The sequence below is a fragment of the Hermetia illucens genome, chromosome 1, assembly GCF_905115235.1.
Source record: "Hermetia illucens chromosome 1, iHerIll2.2.curated.20191125, whole genome shotgun sequence".
In the NCBI taxonomy this organism is placed as follows: Eukaryota; Metazoa; Arthropoda; class Insecta; order Diptera; family Stratiomyidae; genus Hermetia; species Hermetia illucens.
This window is the reverse complement of record NC_051849.1, coordinates 57,776,887-57,790,200: the sequence shown is the minus strand read 5'-3', so window position 1 is coordinate 57,790,200 and position 13,314 is coordinate 57,776,887. Positions and strand designations below refer to the sequence as shown.

Here is a 13,314-nt window from a genome sequence, read left to right as displayed (position 1 = left end):
CTAGTTCGGTGCCACCGTCAGCAGAAATCACGCTTCCCATGTAGATATACAAATTGATCGACGCCTTCGATGCTCTACCTCTTACGAAGAGTGCAATGACCCGTCAGACTGAGAATCCTGGTTTTGTTGGTGTTTATCTTCAGTCCAATTCGATTTGCCTCTTTTCAAAACCAGAGCCATGTGATTAGTGCAGTCGAGGTATTTGAAGAAAACTGCCATCGTCCATTGAACTTCTCCAAGTCCCCCGGACAAGGCAGCTTGAGAAACGTCACCGATAACAAGAAGAAATAATATCGGTGACAAGATGCAACCCAGGCGGACTCAGCTTTGGACCTCAAATTCTTCCGAGATTTTACCTCGGTGCAGCACGTGACATTTTACGCCATTGAATGTAGCTCTGATAATAGCTATTAGTTTCTCTGGAATGACCCTCCTGCTTAAGGCACTTTAGATACAATCTGTGTTGAAGAGATGTCGGTAGAGAGAACTTGAAGCTATAGAGTGTTTGGAAGGAGTGTAATTTGGAATCAGGTTGTAGAAGGGTTCTGAGGAGAAAGTGGTTAGCTAGCTTGAGTCGCGAGCAGTTTAACTCCGACATATGCGAAACAGAAAAATACGCCTTTTTTTAAATTTTATCTTGACGACTTTCCTTATTTAATTCTTTTCTCTTATTTGTGGCAGTAACGGTGGGCGATCCAATAGTAACACAAGTGCCCATTAAAATATTTTTAAAAACGTGTGTACCTACCCCTCTAACGATTTTAGTTATATAGGCTTGTCATAAACCCCTATGTGGGGTGCAATACATATACCGCAACGATGCGCCTTTATTGTCAATTCCTGGCAATGTCGTTCAGATTCTCCTACCTGCATCATGATATTCCGGGAAGACTGTATCCTTCCTGACAGTGCAATGGTTGAATTGGCTTTCTCTACGTGTGACTTATCTACCGCAGTTACCACCCGAATCTTCTGTTCAGCACATCCACGGGTATCTGGCTCGTATTCTAACGAAGTTTTCCTTTTGATATTTTCTCAAACAAGAATAGGCCGATGGTATGTCGCGGGCATTAACTGATGAAAACTTGAAGCTTTCAGGTAACAATGCATCACTTTTCATGTACTATTCACTGCACGGAGGCCGAATAGCTTCAACTTTCAACTGTTAGTGTTGAGGTAATTGCACTTCTAAATTTTAGACAAAACTGTAAAAGCGGAGTTAATGCGTAGAGCGACATCAAGTTCGGTACGGTAGAAATAACGCATCCTGGATACGTAAACTGTCCTAGATTCTCAATATTTTGTCGATTAATGCAAAGAGGAAAAGGCCAGTCAGATAGTATTTGTTGTCAAATCCGCTTTGTTTCACTCATCCTTTCAATCCGGATACATTTGGTCAAGATTCGTGATTCGGCGAAAGAATAAGGAAGTGTCATTAACGTACTAGATTCTTGAGGAAAGATGACGTGGTCCATTGAGCCTCTATCAAGGCAGCACGATGAGCGTCACCCATAAGTAGAAAAACATATCGGTGACAAAATTCAACTCGTGTGGACTCCGATTTGAACGTCAAATTCCTTTCAGATTTTACCTCGATGCATCACTCTGATAATTAATTTATCCGGAATGCCCCCCCCCCCTCTCTCTCTCTTTTGATCCGGTCGACAGTCTTCAATTTTCTATTTAATACATCACCAATCTTCAATGGTGCAACAATCAGTATCCGATCTAGGTCTGCTTAGGAAGGAAATCCTGACTTTCCAGTTTTACCCCGACCAATTTGATATCTCTAAAAGCTGTCTGGCGTCCTGGCCTATCCCACCGCTCCATCTCAGGCAGGGTCTGCCATGCTTACTTTTTCTTTTTCTACCATAGATATTGTCCTTATAGACTTTCCGGGTTGGATCATCCTCATCCATACGGATTAAGTGATCCGCCCATCGCAATCTATTGAGCCGAATTTGATCCACAACCAGACGGTCATCTCATAAATTTCGTCATCATATAATCTACGGAAGCATCCGTCGTCATACAAGAATTATAGGGTATATCATACAAGGATAGGATAATTTATCAACGGCCTCAAAGTTGTATTGTCCCATTTTTATTGTTCTTATTTGACTAGTGCCATTTCATGCTGTTGGTTCTTTAGTTTTTGATGCTGACGTTACCACCATGTACTTCATCTTGCTTTCATTAATGGGCAACTTAAGGTCTCACGCCGAATGCCGCCTAATCGATCTGGCTGAAGGTAGATTGTACATCTCGAGCTGTTCTTCCCATGATGTTAATATCGTCAGCATAGGCCAGTAGTTGGGTGAACTTAAAAAGGATGGGGCCTTTCGCATTTACATCAGCATCGCGGATCATTTTTCCTAGAACCAGGTTAAAAAGGATGCATGGCCATTTCCTTATCTTAGATCGATGATGATGGTGAATGCCCTCGAAAGGATCCTACTGCTTTTGTCTAGTCAGCCTATTCAGTTTTATTAATTTGGTCGGGAAATTAAACTCGCTCATGGTTGTGCAGTTTTACCCTGGCTATGCTATCATAACCGCCCTTGAAATCGATGAAAACATGATGCAACTGATGGCCATATTCTAATAGTTTTTCCATTGCTTGCTACACAGAAAAAATCTGATTGGTTACTGATTTGTCTGGAGTGAAGCCTCTTTGGTATAGACCGATGATGTTCTGGGCGCATGGCCTAGTAAGATAGCAGAGAATATCTTATAGGTACTCAGCACTAGATTGGGTAATATCTCCATTTTTATGTATGGAAGAGATAATCCTCCCTTACCAGTCGTCAGCATTAATTAACCAATTGTTCTGTAATTCCATTGATTCCTGGCGACTTATGGTTTTTATGCGAATCAATTGCACGGATTGTTTCTTCCATGGGTGGCAGTGTTTGTCCGTTGTTTTAATTTCGCAAGGCCTTCAACTCCACGGTATTTTGCTTGATAAGCAGATCATCAAAGCACTCAACTCAGTCGCTCTTTGTCTCGGCAGGATGAACATCAAGGTGTGTAAGGCTTCATCCTGCTGACTTGTTGGTATAACCTTCGCGCCTGGTACGGTTGCTCCTTGTACTTCTCAAGTTCACAGATATGTTTGTTCACCCCCCCCCCCCCCCCCCCCCAGGCTTCTTTTTTCCGTCTGTAAAGTTGCTTCGTCACTCGACGGGGTTCGTGATAGGTCTTTACGCGTGTCCGCGTTCTTTGAGAGTGCAGCATTACTCAGTATGCCGCGTTCTTCCGCTCCACTGCTAGCTTACATTCATCGTCGAACTTGAGCTAAGTATGATTGTGGCCGTATTCATTATAAAGTTCTTCATGTGATTGTGGGAATCATTTGTCGGTGCTTCGCCTTCCATTTCCGCCTTATATGTGTTACGGAGGGCTTTGTTGCGGATGGCTTCAGTGCTAAGTCTCACCTGGTTGTAAAGGGGATTCTAGTTGGTGTTTTAATTCGACCCTGGAGCACTATGCCAACGAGATAGTGATCCGATATTCTGATGTTCATCAAGGCTGAGAGGTGACGGCATCGAATCAATACGTGGCCAATTTGTTCAAGTGGTCGGGTCTGGAGAGGCCTACAATTATTTAGGTACTTTCAACAACCGCCTCATGCGATACTGCTAACTGAATAATCCGCAGTCCGTTATCATTCATGTTGTTATGTAAACTATAGAAACGGATGTATCGTCTAAATACGGGCTTTGCTATTAAAATCTCCAAGTATGCTCTTGATGTTATACCTGGGACAGGTTTCGAGGGTCGGCTTTTCTGCTTTGTAGAAGGTATGCTTCTCCGACTCTGTAGTCTCTTCTATAGGGGCGTGAATGTTAATGAGGCTTATATTTCGAAATTTGTCTCGCAGGCGCTTATGTTTTCAAAGCCAATAACAGCAGATTTCATTTTTTGGCTGACTTGGGAACCTAATTCAAACACATGGGATGGCTGCTATAATATATGGTGTAGTGGCTCTTCTCTAGGAAATCGACCCCCGTCCAGCGCATCTCTTGTAAGATTGTTATATCAGCATTATATTGGAGCAAGGTATCGTCTAGCTTTTTTGTACAGAGAGTGCACGTTGCGTGAGAAAATGCGCAAAATTTTCAGCCGTTTTCGTTGTCGGGTCCGTCATTGTGGAATCCGTCTCGTCCGAGGCTCCTTTCGCGACTTCATAACTTCGGTTTTTCGTATAAGGTTGTCAGTCATGCTCATCTTCCAACGTTTTTCGGTGCTTGAGACTTGCCTTCATCCTTCTTCGTCTGCAGTTTTTCATTTAGATTCCCACGTGAAGATGGAAATAGGGTTTGGTGGTAGAGTTGTTGGTGTTGTGTCGTGGAAATATCTTCAGGAAATTGAAAAAAGTCAGAATATAACCAATCAGAAAAAGGTTACTTGTTTCAAATTACTCAAAGAGGCAAACATCTGGTTGAATGCTCGTCTGCAATGATATGTTAATATGTTAACTATCAGTAAGCCTGGGCATCTGAAAATCGAATTCATATCGGTCAATTCTCTCAAGATGTCCTGCTATTCCATGCCACGAGCATGGTAAAGATATAATTTACTGCGGTACCTAGACATTGTTTGCCATGATCTTCGCAGTCAGTCAGTCTGTTTACTAAATTTTTGTAGCAAACATTCCCGTCGACATGCCATTCCGATTATGGCAGATAAAATTAAGCTCACAAATTAAACTCTCTATAACTGTAAATGGATGTGTTTTTCACGGCAAAATTGAAATTACGGCACGGGGCATGTTGGGGATATCCGTTCCTGGTCATTTGAAAGTTTGAACTTATAATAAACGCAAAATCGGGCTCACCTCCACGTCTTTTTTCAGGTGCCGTGGGTGAGGTTCAAGGGGGCTAAAAATTTGAGTATTAATTTGATGAATAAATCCGTTCATATGTTAGCTTTTCATGAATGAGGCAAATAAGATTCCAGCCTAGAAAATAGGCACGTACACATGTGCTATTTTGACAGGGAATGTAATATAGGGATTTTTTGCAGTTCACCTAGGAAATAAGAAGTTATTTGCTAAGAAAGTTTTAAATTTTTCTGTTTTATTCAAATTCCTTCTCTTTCACTTTTGCAGAGATATATGGATGCATAAACTAATCGAAAGCCTTACAAATGTCTTCCCACGTAACTTAACATGTAAATATTATAGAGCAGGGTGGTGTTATTTGAAGGTACGTTTTATCTTTGTAAAAATGTATGCTTTGTTAATTGATAATAATTATCTTAAGAGTTCTATAACGGCCCAATGGAGTGGAGCCTGGTTGCTACTGCAAAAACGCAAGCGCCGACTAATTTACTATTGCGAATCAGATATGAACACGGAAAAGTTAGACTTGCGGAAAGCCCGATGGATAAGTAATTGAATTTTATCTTTTACCGTGTTATCTTAGTTTGATCATATATTTTCGCGCAGACTTGAAGGAAAGCGACGATTCAATTAAAAACCTTCACGTAGAATCTGGACCGATGCTAATGGTCGATTGCCCTCCATACAGTATCTATATGATCATGAGCTCATCAAGAGAAACCAAGATCTGGCGTCACATAATCCGTGAAGTGGCTCATAATAACGGACCAGCGCTACATGAACAACAACTCACAAAGTACAATGTACCCGTTCTAGTGGACAAGTGCATAAACTTCGTCTACATACACGGCTCAATGACAGAAGGAATCTATCGGAAATCTGGATCAACTGCAGCCATCCAGAAGTTGATGGGCCTATTTAGAACGGATGCTTTTAGCGTTGAAATGACTCGTAATGAGTACAGCGAACATGATGTATCCAACGTGCTTAAACGTTTCATGCGAAGTCTACCACAAACACTCCTAAGTAAACATGCTGCCAGCTTCATAAGCATTACCAAGCTCAATTCCAAAGTCGAACGAATAACTGCTTATAAAGAACTCTTAAATCGACTATCGGATATTGAATATCAAACGCTGAAGAAATTGATTGGTCATCTTGCTTTCATTCAGTCACAGAAATCGAAGAATAAGATGAGTGTCGACAATCTGGCGATGGTGTGGGGACCAACGCTATTCCAAAATTCTACAGTAAGTTTTTAAAGGTAATTGAGGTGCTTACGTGCGTAATTATATGTCATTTTATTTTTCCAGAGTGACGAGATGGGATATTCACAGAATGAAGCCGACGTTGTTAGTGATTTGATTACGCTGTATAAAAACTTGTATCAATTAACGCCAGATGAAGTTGTTAAAGAACAAGAAATGCTGGCCTGCTTGCAGAAATATTATGCCGCTGCTGAAAACCTTGCAGATTCTCTGAAACAATCAGGAGATCTAAAAGTTTGGATTACCCTAAATGCCAATCCGGAAAACACAAAAGAGGTGAGTGCCTTCAAATACTGATATATGCAAATCTGAATATCTGGAATAAGAATTGTAAGAAATTCTTGTGAGTAATCGATACGTTCACTGAATAACGGATAACACGGATAAATTCAAAATAGTTTTTGTGTTTTAACTTTTGCCTAGTAATAATAATAATCGGTGGCGCAACAATTCAATTTTGGATCTAGCGTTTATGATGTTAGAGCCCTTCATTTTGAGACCATAACTATACATCAATGGAGGAAGGGGTAGAGGGTGTTAATATGAAATTTTGCTCAACTATACTCAATTCAGAAAAAAAATAAGGAGACTATTCCATTTATAATGGTGTGCATTATCCCCAATTGACATTGACCTCTATAATTTTATATAAATGATCTGAAGGAAGACAATTCTATAATCCCATCTAATCGAAATCTTCTACATTCGTTTCAGGAAAAAACACAAATCAATGTAACATTAACTCCTACAAAAACCGCTTATGAAGTATGCAGAGAACTTGCCGCAAGAATGAAATTATCCGCTCATCAAATAACCCTTAATGAGGTCATTCTCAACGATAGTCTAGAACGACCCCTACATCATTCCGAGCGGGTTTTCGATATTGTCTTACGTTGGTCATATTGGCCTGAGGCTGATCGAAAAAACAATTATTTGGTAGTGAAGCCGATAAAAACGATCCACGAAATAAATCGTGCACTAAAGCATTTGCCGACAACCACCTTGAGTACTGAATTGAAATTTTCCGATAATAAAACTAAGTCGCTGAAGGTCTATCAACTCGAATTAAACGATGGAAAGATAACTGTTCTGAAAAGGGAGAAAGGTTTGCCAACTGTTGTTAAGGAAATATCGTTGAACGATGTTACCGCCTATATAGGTTGTGAGAAGAAACGAGACTGTCAATGTCGATGGGCCATTACATTAATTGAGAAGAGTAATAATAAGGTATTAAGGTGAGTAAATGTCTTATTTGTTCGTAAATTTATCTCATTTAGTTTGAAAAATTAAACGAAATACAACGATAGAAGTATTGTTCTGTTTCGACTTCAAATTACCAGATATTCGTATCTTACAATTTTTAATTAATTATTTTTGCATAAGAAACATTTTCGGATAACTGGAAAGACCCAGTTCATATACCCACCCCTAGAAATGTTTGTGCATCAACATCAAACTTTCGACAGCCTAATCACACTTTTTAACCGCATGAATTCGTTAAGCGAGTCTAGCATATCAGATGAAAAGCTTTCATACCGGACTTTTTCGATTAAATACTTCAATTATGGAAGAATTGTTGGCTTTCTGGGGAATTATTCCCCAGATGTTGTCAATCGGGGTGAAGTCTGGGCCGTTTGCGGACCAGGTTAAGGATTTCACCCCCAAATTGTCTTTGGAAGCCATCACCTATGAAAAGAAAATATTATATGAAGGGCTGAGTCGACCATGACATACGGAGAATCTTTTACGGTTGATAATAGTGCATTCCTCGCTATACTGCTCTTTCTTTCTCCGCCGAACTACCGCTACCCGATTTAATCCAGTCAAATTAAATTTGAGCTGTTCAGAAAAAAACTCTTTTCCACTCGTCCACACTCTAGTTTTGTCTCTCTTGCATTCAGTCGGGTCGCCTTTTCCTCATGATTTTTGTCGGAAGAGGCTATTTGGTAGCGTTTCGGGCACGAAGTGCAAGTGAATGAGCTGAGACGGTGTACCGTTCGCGCTCCCATCTTACATGATCTCGATTTCTCTAGCTCTCTTTTATTTTCTGGAACCGTTTCAAATCTCTTTCACAGGCTGCTCCGACTAATTTCCCTACAATCGCACCTTATTCTATTTTCTTCTCGGACTTCCTCCTTTTCTATTTAAGCTTCCTGTCTGTACATAAAGCTTAAGAAAACATCGCCCGGCCGATTCATTGCTTTTTAATCTACGAGCTATTAAAATTCTCGCCTTATCTTCTGCACCTAATTTTCCTTTCCGAAACGAATTACCCGAATCCCCCACATTTAATAAAGGAAATGTCAGATATCCTTTAAATAATAATTTGGTTTAATATTTTATATTTATAAAATAAAAAGGGAAATATCACGCGGTGCAGCTATTATAGAAGTATCACCTTTGTGAGTACCATCTACACGATATTCTCCGGTATCGTGCTAGGCCGGATAGCCCTATACGCCCAAAACACCATCGGTCAATACCAAAGAGGCTTCATTCGAGCCAAATCGGCAACAGATAAGATTTTCTCTTTGCGACAGGCGATGGAAAAACTGTTGGAATATGGACAACAGTTGCACCATCTATTCATCGACTTTAAAGCGGGCTATGATAGCATAGCCAGGGTAAAACTGTACATGCCCATGAGAGAATTCGGTATGCCGAAGAAATTGATAAGACTGATTATGCTGACCCTGACCAATGTGCGATGCCAAATAAAAGCAGCAGGATCACTTTCGAGACCATTCAAAATCAACAACGGTCTCAGACAAAGGGATGCCCTATCATATGCCCTTTTTAGCCTGGTCCTGGTCTACGAGGCAGATGTTAATGCAAGAGTCGCCATCCTCTTCAAATCCACCAACCCGAGATGCGCATCGCATCGCATCGCACTAGTCAAACGAGAACAATAAATATAGGGCTTTGAAACCGTTGAAAATTTGTCCTATTTAGAGTTGAAAATCAAAATCGAAGACAGCTATGAGGGTGAAATTCTCGCACAGTTGTTGGCTGAAGCTGTTCCGCTCGAAACGTCTCACCATGGGGTTAAAGCTCTTATTGTACAAGATAATGATTTTGCCAGTCCTTATGTATTCCTCGGAGGCCTGGGTTCTTAGCAAGAAATATTGTGAACTCTTGGCTACGTTCGTGAGAAGGATCCTCCGAAGAATTTTTGACCCCCTACATGAGGATGGATGATTCCGCAGCCTATATTACGATGAAATCTATGAGCGATACCACGACCGTCTGGTTGTGGATAAAATCCGGCTTAACAAGTTGCGGTGGGTAGGTCACTTAATCCGTATAGATGGGTGAGGATGATCCAGCCCGGAAAGTCGATAAGGGCAATATCTATGCTAGAAGAAGAAGAAGACAGCAGACCCTGCCTCAGATGGAACGTTGATGTAGGTCAGGACGCCAGACAGCTTTTAGGGATATCGAATTGGTGGACCTCGGCGCAAAACCAGGTGTCTGGAGTTCCTTACTAAGGCGGGCCTAGACCGGATACCGGTTTTTTGCGTCGTTAATAATGATGAATCATTTCGCTGGTTAGGCTTACCTGAAGTTGGCACACAAGAGTTGTACGAATTTTTTTGTCGGTGTGTGTATATAATAATCGATTTTATAGGATAAAACATAGTGTTATTGTATTCTCCTCATAGAACATCTACTTTCAAAGCTCTATTTAAATTTAGAGTACTTGTTACATGTTTACGATGATTTTAACATAGCTGAATTTGGTTTGAAGTATATCTTATTAAGATTGATACTCTTTGTCCCATTTCAACGAATCTGTTCTCTTTGGATCTTAATCAAGTGGCTTAAGAGATTGAAAAATCATCATAAATTTAATTTCGATCATTTTTGAGAGCACAAACAACCAAAATGTCTTGTCTATATGAATAGTCATCATTTACCCCTTGGTGGAGTATAGTGCGTCAAACACACCTAGGCGCAATCGTTCGCAATTACTTGAAATGGTCTTCAACTCCCTCCATGACTTTCCGAAACGCCCGCACTCCCCGTCTGCTGTTCTGCGCCAAATGGCCTGGACGATCCACTCATCAGCCATCTTGGGGGGAGTCCACTGCATGGTATTGTCCGCAATGCAATTTTCGCCCCTCCTTGATGTGTGACCTATCCACTGTCACTTCCGGTCACAGTGCGTACGAGTCCTAGGCTTGTGCATCGACCAAGTTATTCATTTGAGATAATGTGTGCCGGCGCACTTCGATGATACGATGCGTTTTGACGAAGGCTTGTAACATTTGAGTAATAGTGGCGGTCATATTTCATGTAATACTCCCATCTAGTAACACAGAAAGAAAATTAGCATATAACAGTCTCAACTTGATCTTGGTGTTGAGGTAATTGTATTTTCGGATCTAGTGCTATTAATGCGTCGGGCAAAATCCGATGCCCCCATCCGCAGAAACAACGCTTCCTAGATATATAAATTTATCGACGCCATACTCTGCTCATTAAAGCAGTAGGGAAAGTGCGATTACCCGTCAGACTGAGAACCTTGGTTTAGCTGGTGTTTATCTTCATTCATTCATTCTTGCCTCTCTTTCCAAATCCAGAGCTATTTTCGAAGGTCAATGATGTCATAGGCATCATGAAGGACGTCACCGACGTCACAAGAAGAAATAACATCGGTGGCAAGATGCAACCCTGGCGTACTCCGCTTTGGACCTCAAAACCCTTCGAGATTCTATGTTGGTGCAGTACGTGACATAATAGCTATTAGTTTCTCCGGAATGCCCCTCGTGCCTAGAGCACTTCACCCATTTCGGGAAAGCTTTCGATCGCGTGAACAGGCAGTGTACCTGGAATGCAAAGTAATAGGTATGGGCGCCTTTGTTCTCAAACAAGCTTGATTTTTGAATAGTTTTTTGTTATCCCTCAGCAATTAAATCAGTTTTCAACATAAATATACTATAATACATCGTCATAAAAAAAAAGGTTTTACAAACTCTAAAGAAGACCTGAAAATTTGGTTGCCTCCGTGGTTCACTGTTTTGTTTTAACTCCTTTTAAAGACTGAACGAATAAACAAGTCGCAATATTAACCTAAAAATAGTGTTATTGCATGCATCCAACTATTTCATCTGAAAACAGTGATACATGCTAGCGAATCGATTTTGTTTCATACATACATAATTTTTCTCTACATTTTACAAATTATGAGATACACACCTATTATGTTGTCCAGGTGTGTATATATCCTGGTGCATAATATAACGCTTTACCAGTGCGTATAAAAAAGAGGACGGATCTTTTCAGTCCCGTCAGCTCACATACGTAGTTTCTCTTTCTTCTCTATTTGGAAATACTAGAAAGTCTGTCTTGTCGCATTGTGTTCGCGATAGATAAGTTAATCCAACCACAATTCAAATCAAACGGAATGAAATCGCCGGGCTTGAGGGTCTCCCTGACTTTTCTGTACAGCCCCTGTAGTGTCTGCAAAGTTGTTACTTCCACTTATTTGTAAATGCTGGGAATTGTTCAGATTCTGAAGAAGGACACCCGTCTTAAGTGCAACCACTGGAGAGGTATTTGCGAGCTCGCAGCTGTCCGGAGCAGTGTGCGGAGTTTAGATTACTCCTCCACCTGCTCTTCATTATTTTCGAGAAAGGTTTTGTAGCTTGAGCTGGCAGTGTATCTGGAATGCAGGAGAGTAATTTCGAGGAAAATAATAGATTAGAGTCACATGTTAAGACGCAAATGTCACGTTGAATCCTCATGACAGAGCACCAGGCTGTCGCGAGAGGATTTTGTATCGTGACTAGATGTCGGATACTATTTACTCAACGATGAATGAGTCCAAGTCTAACATACTTCAATCCAATTGGATTGTTGCGTCAACTATTATTATTATTATAAAATGTCACGTGTTGCATCGGTACTTTTTTTCTCATTATTGGTGACTATTTTCGTGCCAATTTGACGTGGAATGAACAATGGAGGCCATCAGAGCTGGACTGAAAATATGTATGCAGTGGATAGATCACACATTGTGAAAGGGCAAAAATTTCATTGGGGACCGACTATCCTAGAATGGCCGGTAAGTGAGGTCGTCCTTTAACTATATGACGTTGAACAGTGGAGGAAAAGCACAACCTTTTCGAAAAATCGTAAAGGAAGTTGCAACGGTTTTCCAAGAACCGAAATCGATGGCGCGTAGATATGGTTGACGTGCTATGCCCCATATAGAGATTTATGACAACCATAATTATGAGTGTTCGGATGGCTCAAGCGGTTAGAGTGCTGGGCTGTCGTAGCAGAAGATCGCGGTTCAAATTCCACTGGTGCCAGCGGGATTTGTTATCACGACTGGATGTTGGACTCAGCTGCGAATGAGTACCTGAGTCAAATCATGGTAATAATCTCAAGGGAGCGCAATGCTGACCACATAGCCTCCTACAGTGTACTGTAGTGTACCGTTATGGCCTTGAGTGAAATGCTCTAACACATTTCAAGGCCCTGATCCAATATAGATTTTTGTGCCAACGATTATTAATATCATAATTATGAAAGTCGATATGATGAAGAAATATCTAGCCTGTTCAAACAACAATGAGGCTTCCCTTAAGAAACAAAACTCTATCTTTTGTGGCTCGCTATCATAACAATTGGATCTAAATTATGACCGCTAATGCAACCATTTCTGGCCTTATACCATTTAAGCAGAGAAAACTACTCGCATTTAAGATATCCTATGCTGATATGTCACTTTTATTTGGAAATAGTGAAAGACAAGGCCTTCTAAATGAATAAAGAAAAAGGTAGTTATCAAAAGAAGAAGAAGAAAAGCAGCCATTTTGAATGCGTAACCGTTGGGAGGAAGGAAGGAAGAAAGCCAAAAAACACAGCGAAACATGTCAAAAATGACATCGAAGTCAGAGTAGCGTTTTTTTTCTCACTAATTTGAGTGTTAGTCATAATGTTAACTCGAGAAGTAGAAATCACACCAGGTGCGGGAGTCTTTCCAACAAATTAGCAGGATGAAAGCTATATATGTATGTAGACTTTGACGCTCATCTTGCAGAGACAAAGAGTTAACTTTGATATCGGATCCTATAGGAATATTGGAGCGGGATACGATTAGGTAACTTCGCATGTGCGGTTTTAAAAGCCATGAGTCAGTTCAACGGGAAGCGACACCAGATTTGCGTCCTTACGTTTTGTGAAAACGAT

The 13,314-nt window shown here is 40.7% G+C and overlaps 1 protein-coding gene across 1 annotated transcript in view; it reads left to right on the top strand.

Moving 5' to 3' along the window:
- Positions 1-13,314, top strand: part of LOC119654252 — an 87,090-nt gene that overhangs the window by 72,162 nt on the left and 1,614 nt on the right. Inside the window, exons 4-8 of the mRNA XM_038059502.1 lie at positions 5,114-5,210; positions 5,268-5,394; positions 5,453-6,096; positions 6,160-6,390; positions 6,829-7,349. Coding sequence (XP_037915430.1) covers positions 5,114-5,210; positions 5,268-5,394; positions 5,453-6,096; positions 6,160-6,390; positions 6,829-7,349 — 1,620 coding nt within the window. The remainder of the gene's footprint in view (positions 1-5,113; positions 5,211-5,267; positions 5,395-5,452; positions 6,097-6,159; positions 6,391-6,828; positions 7,350-13,314) is intronic.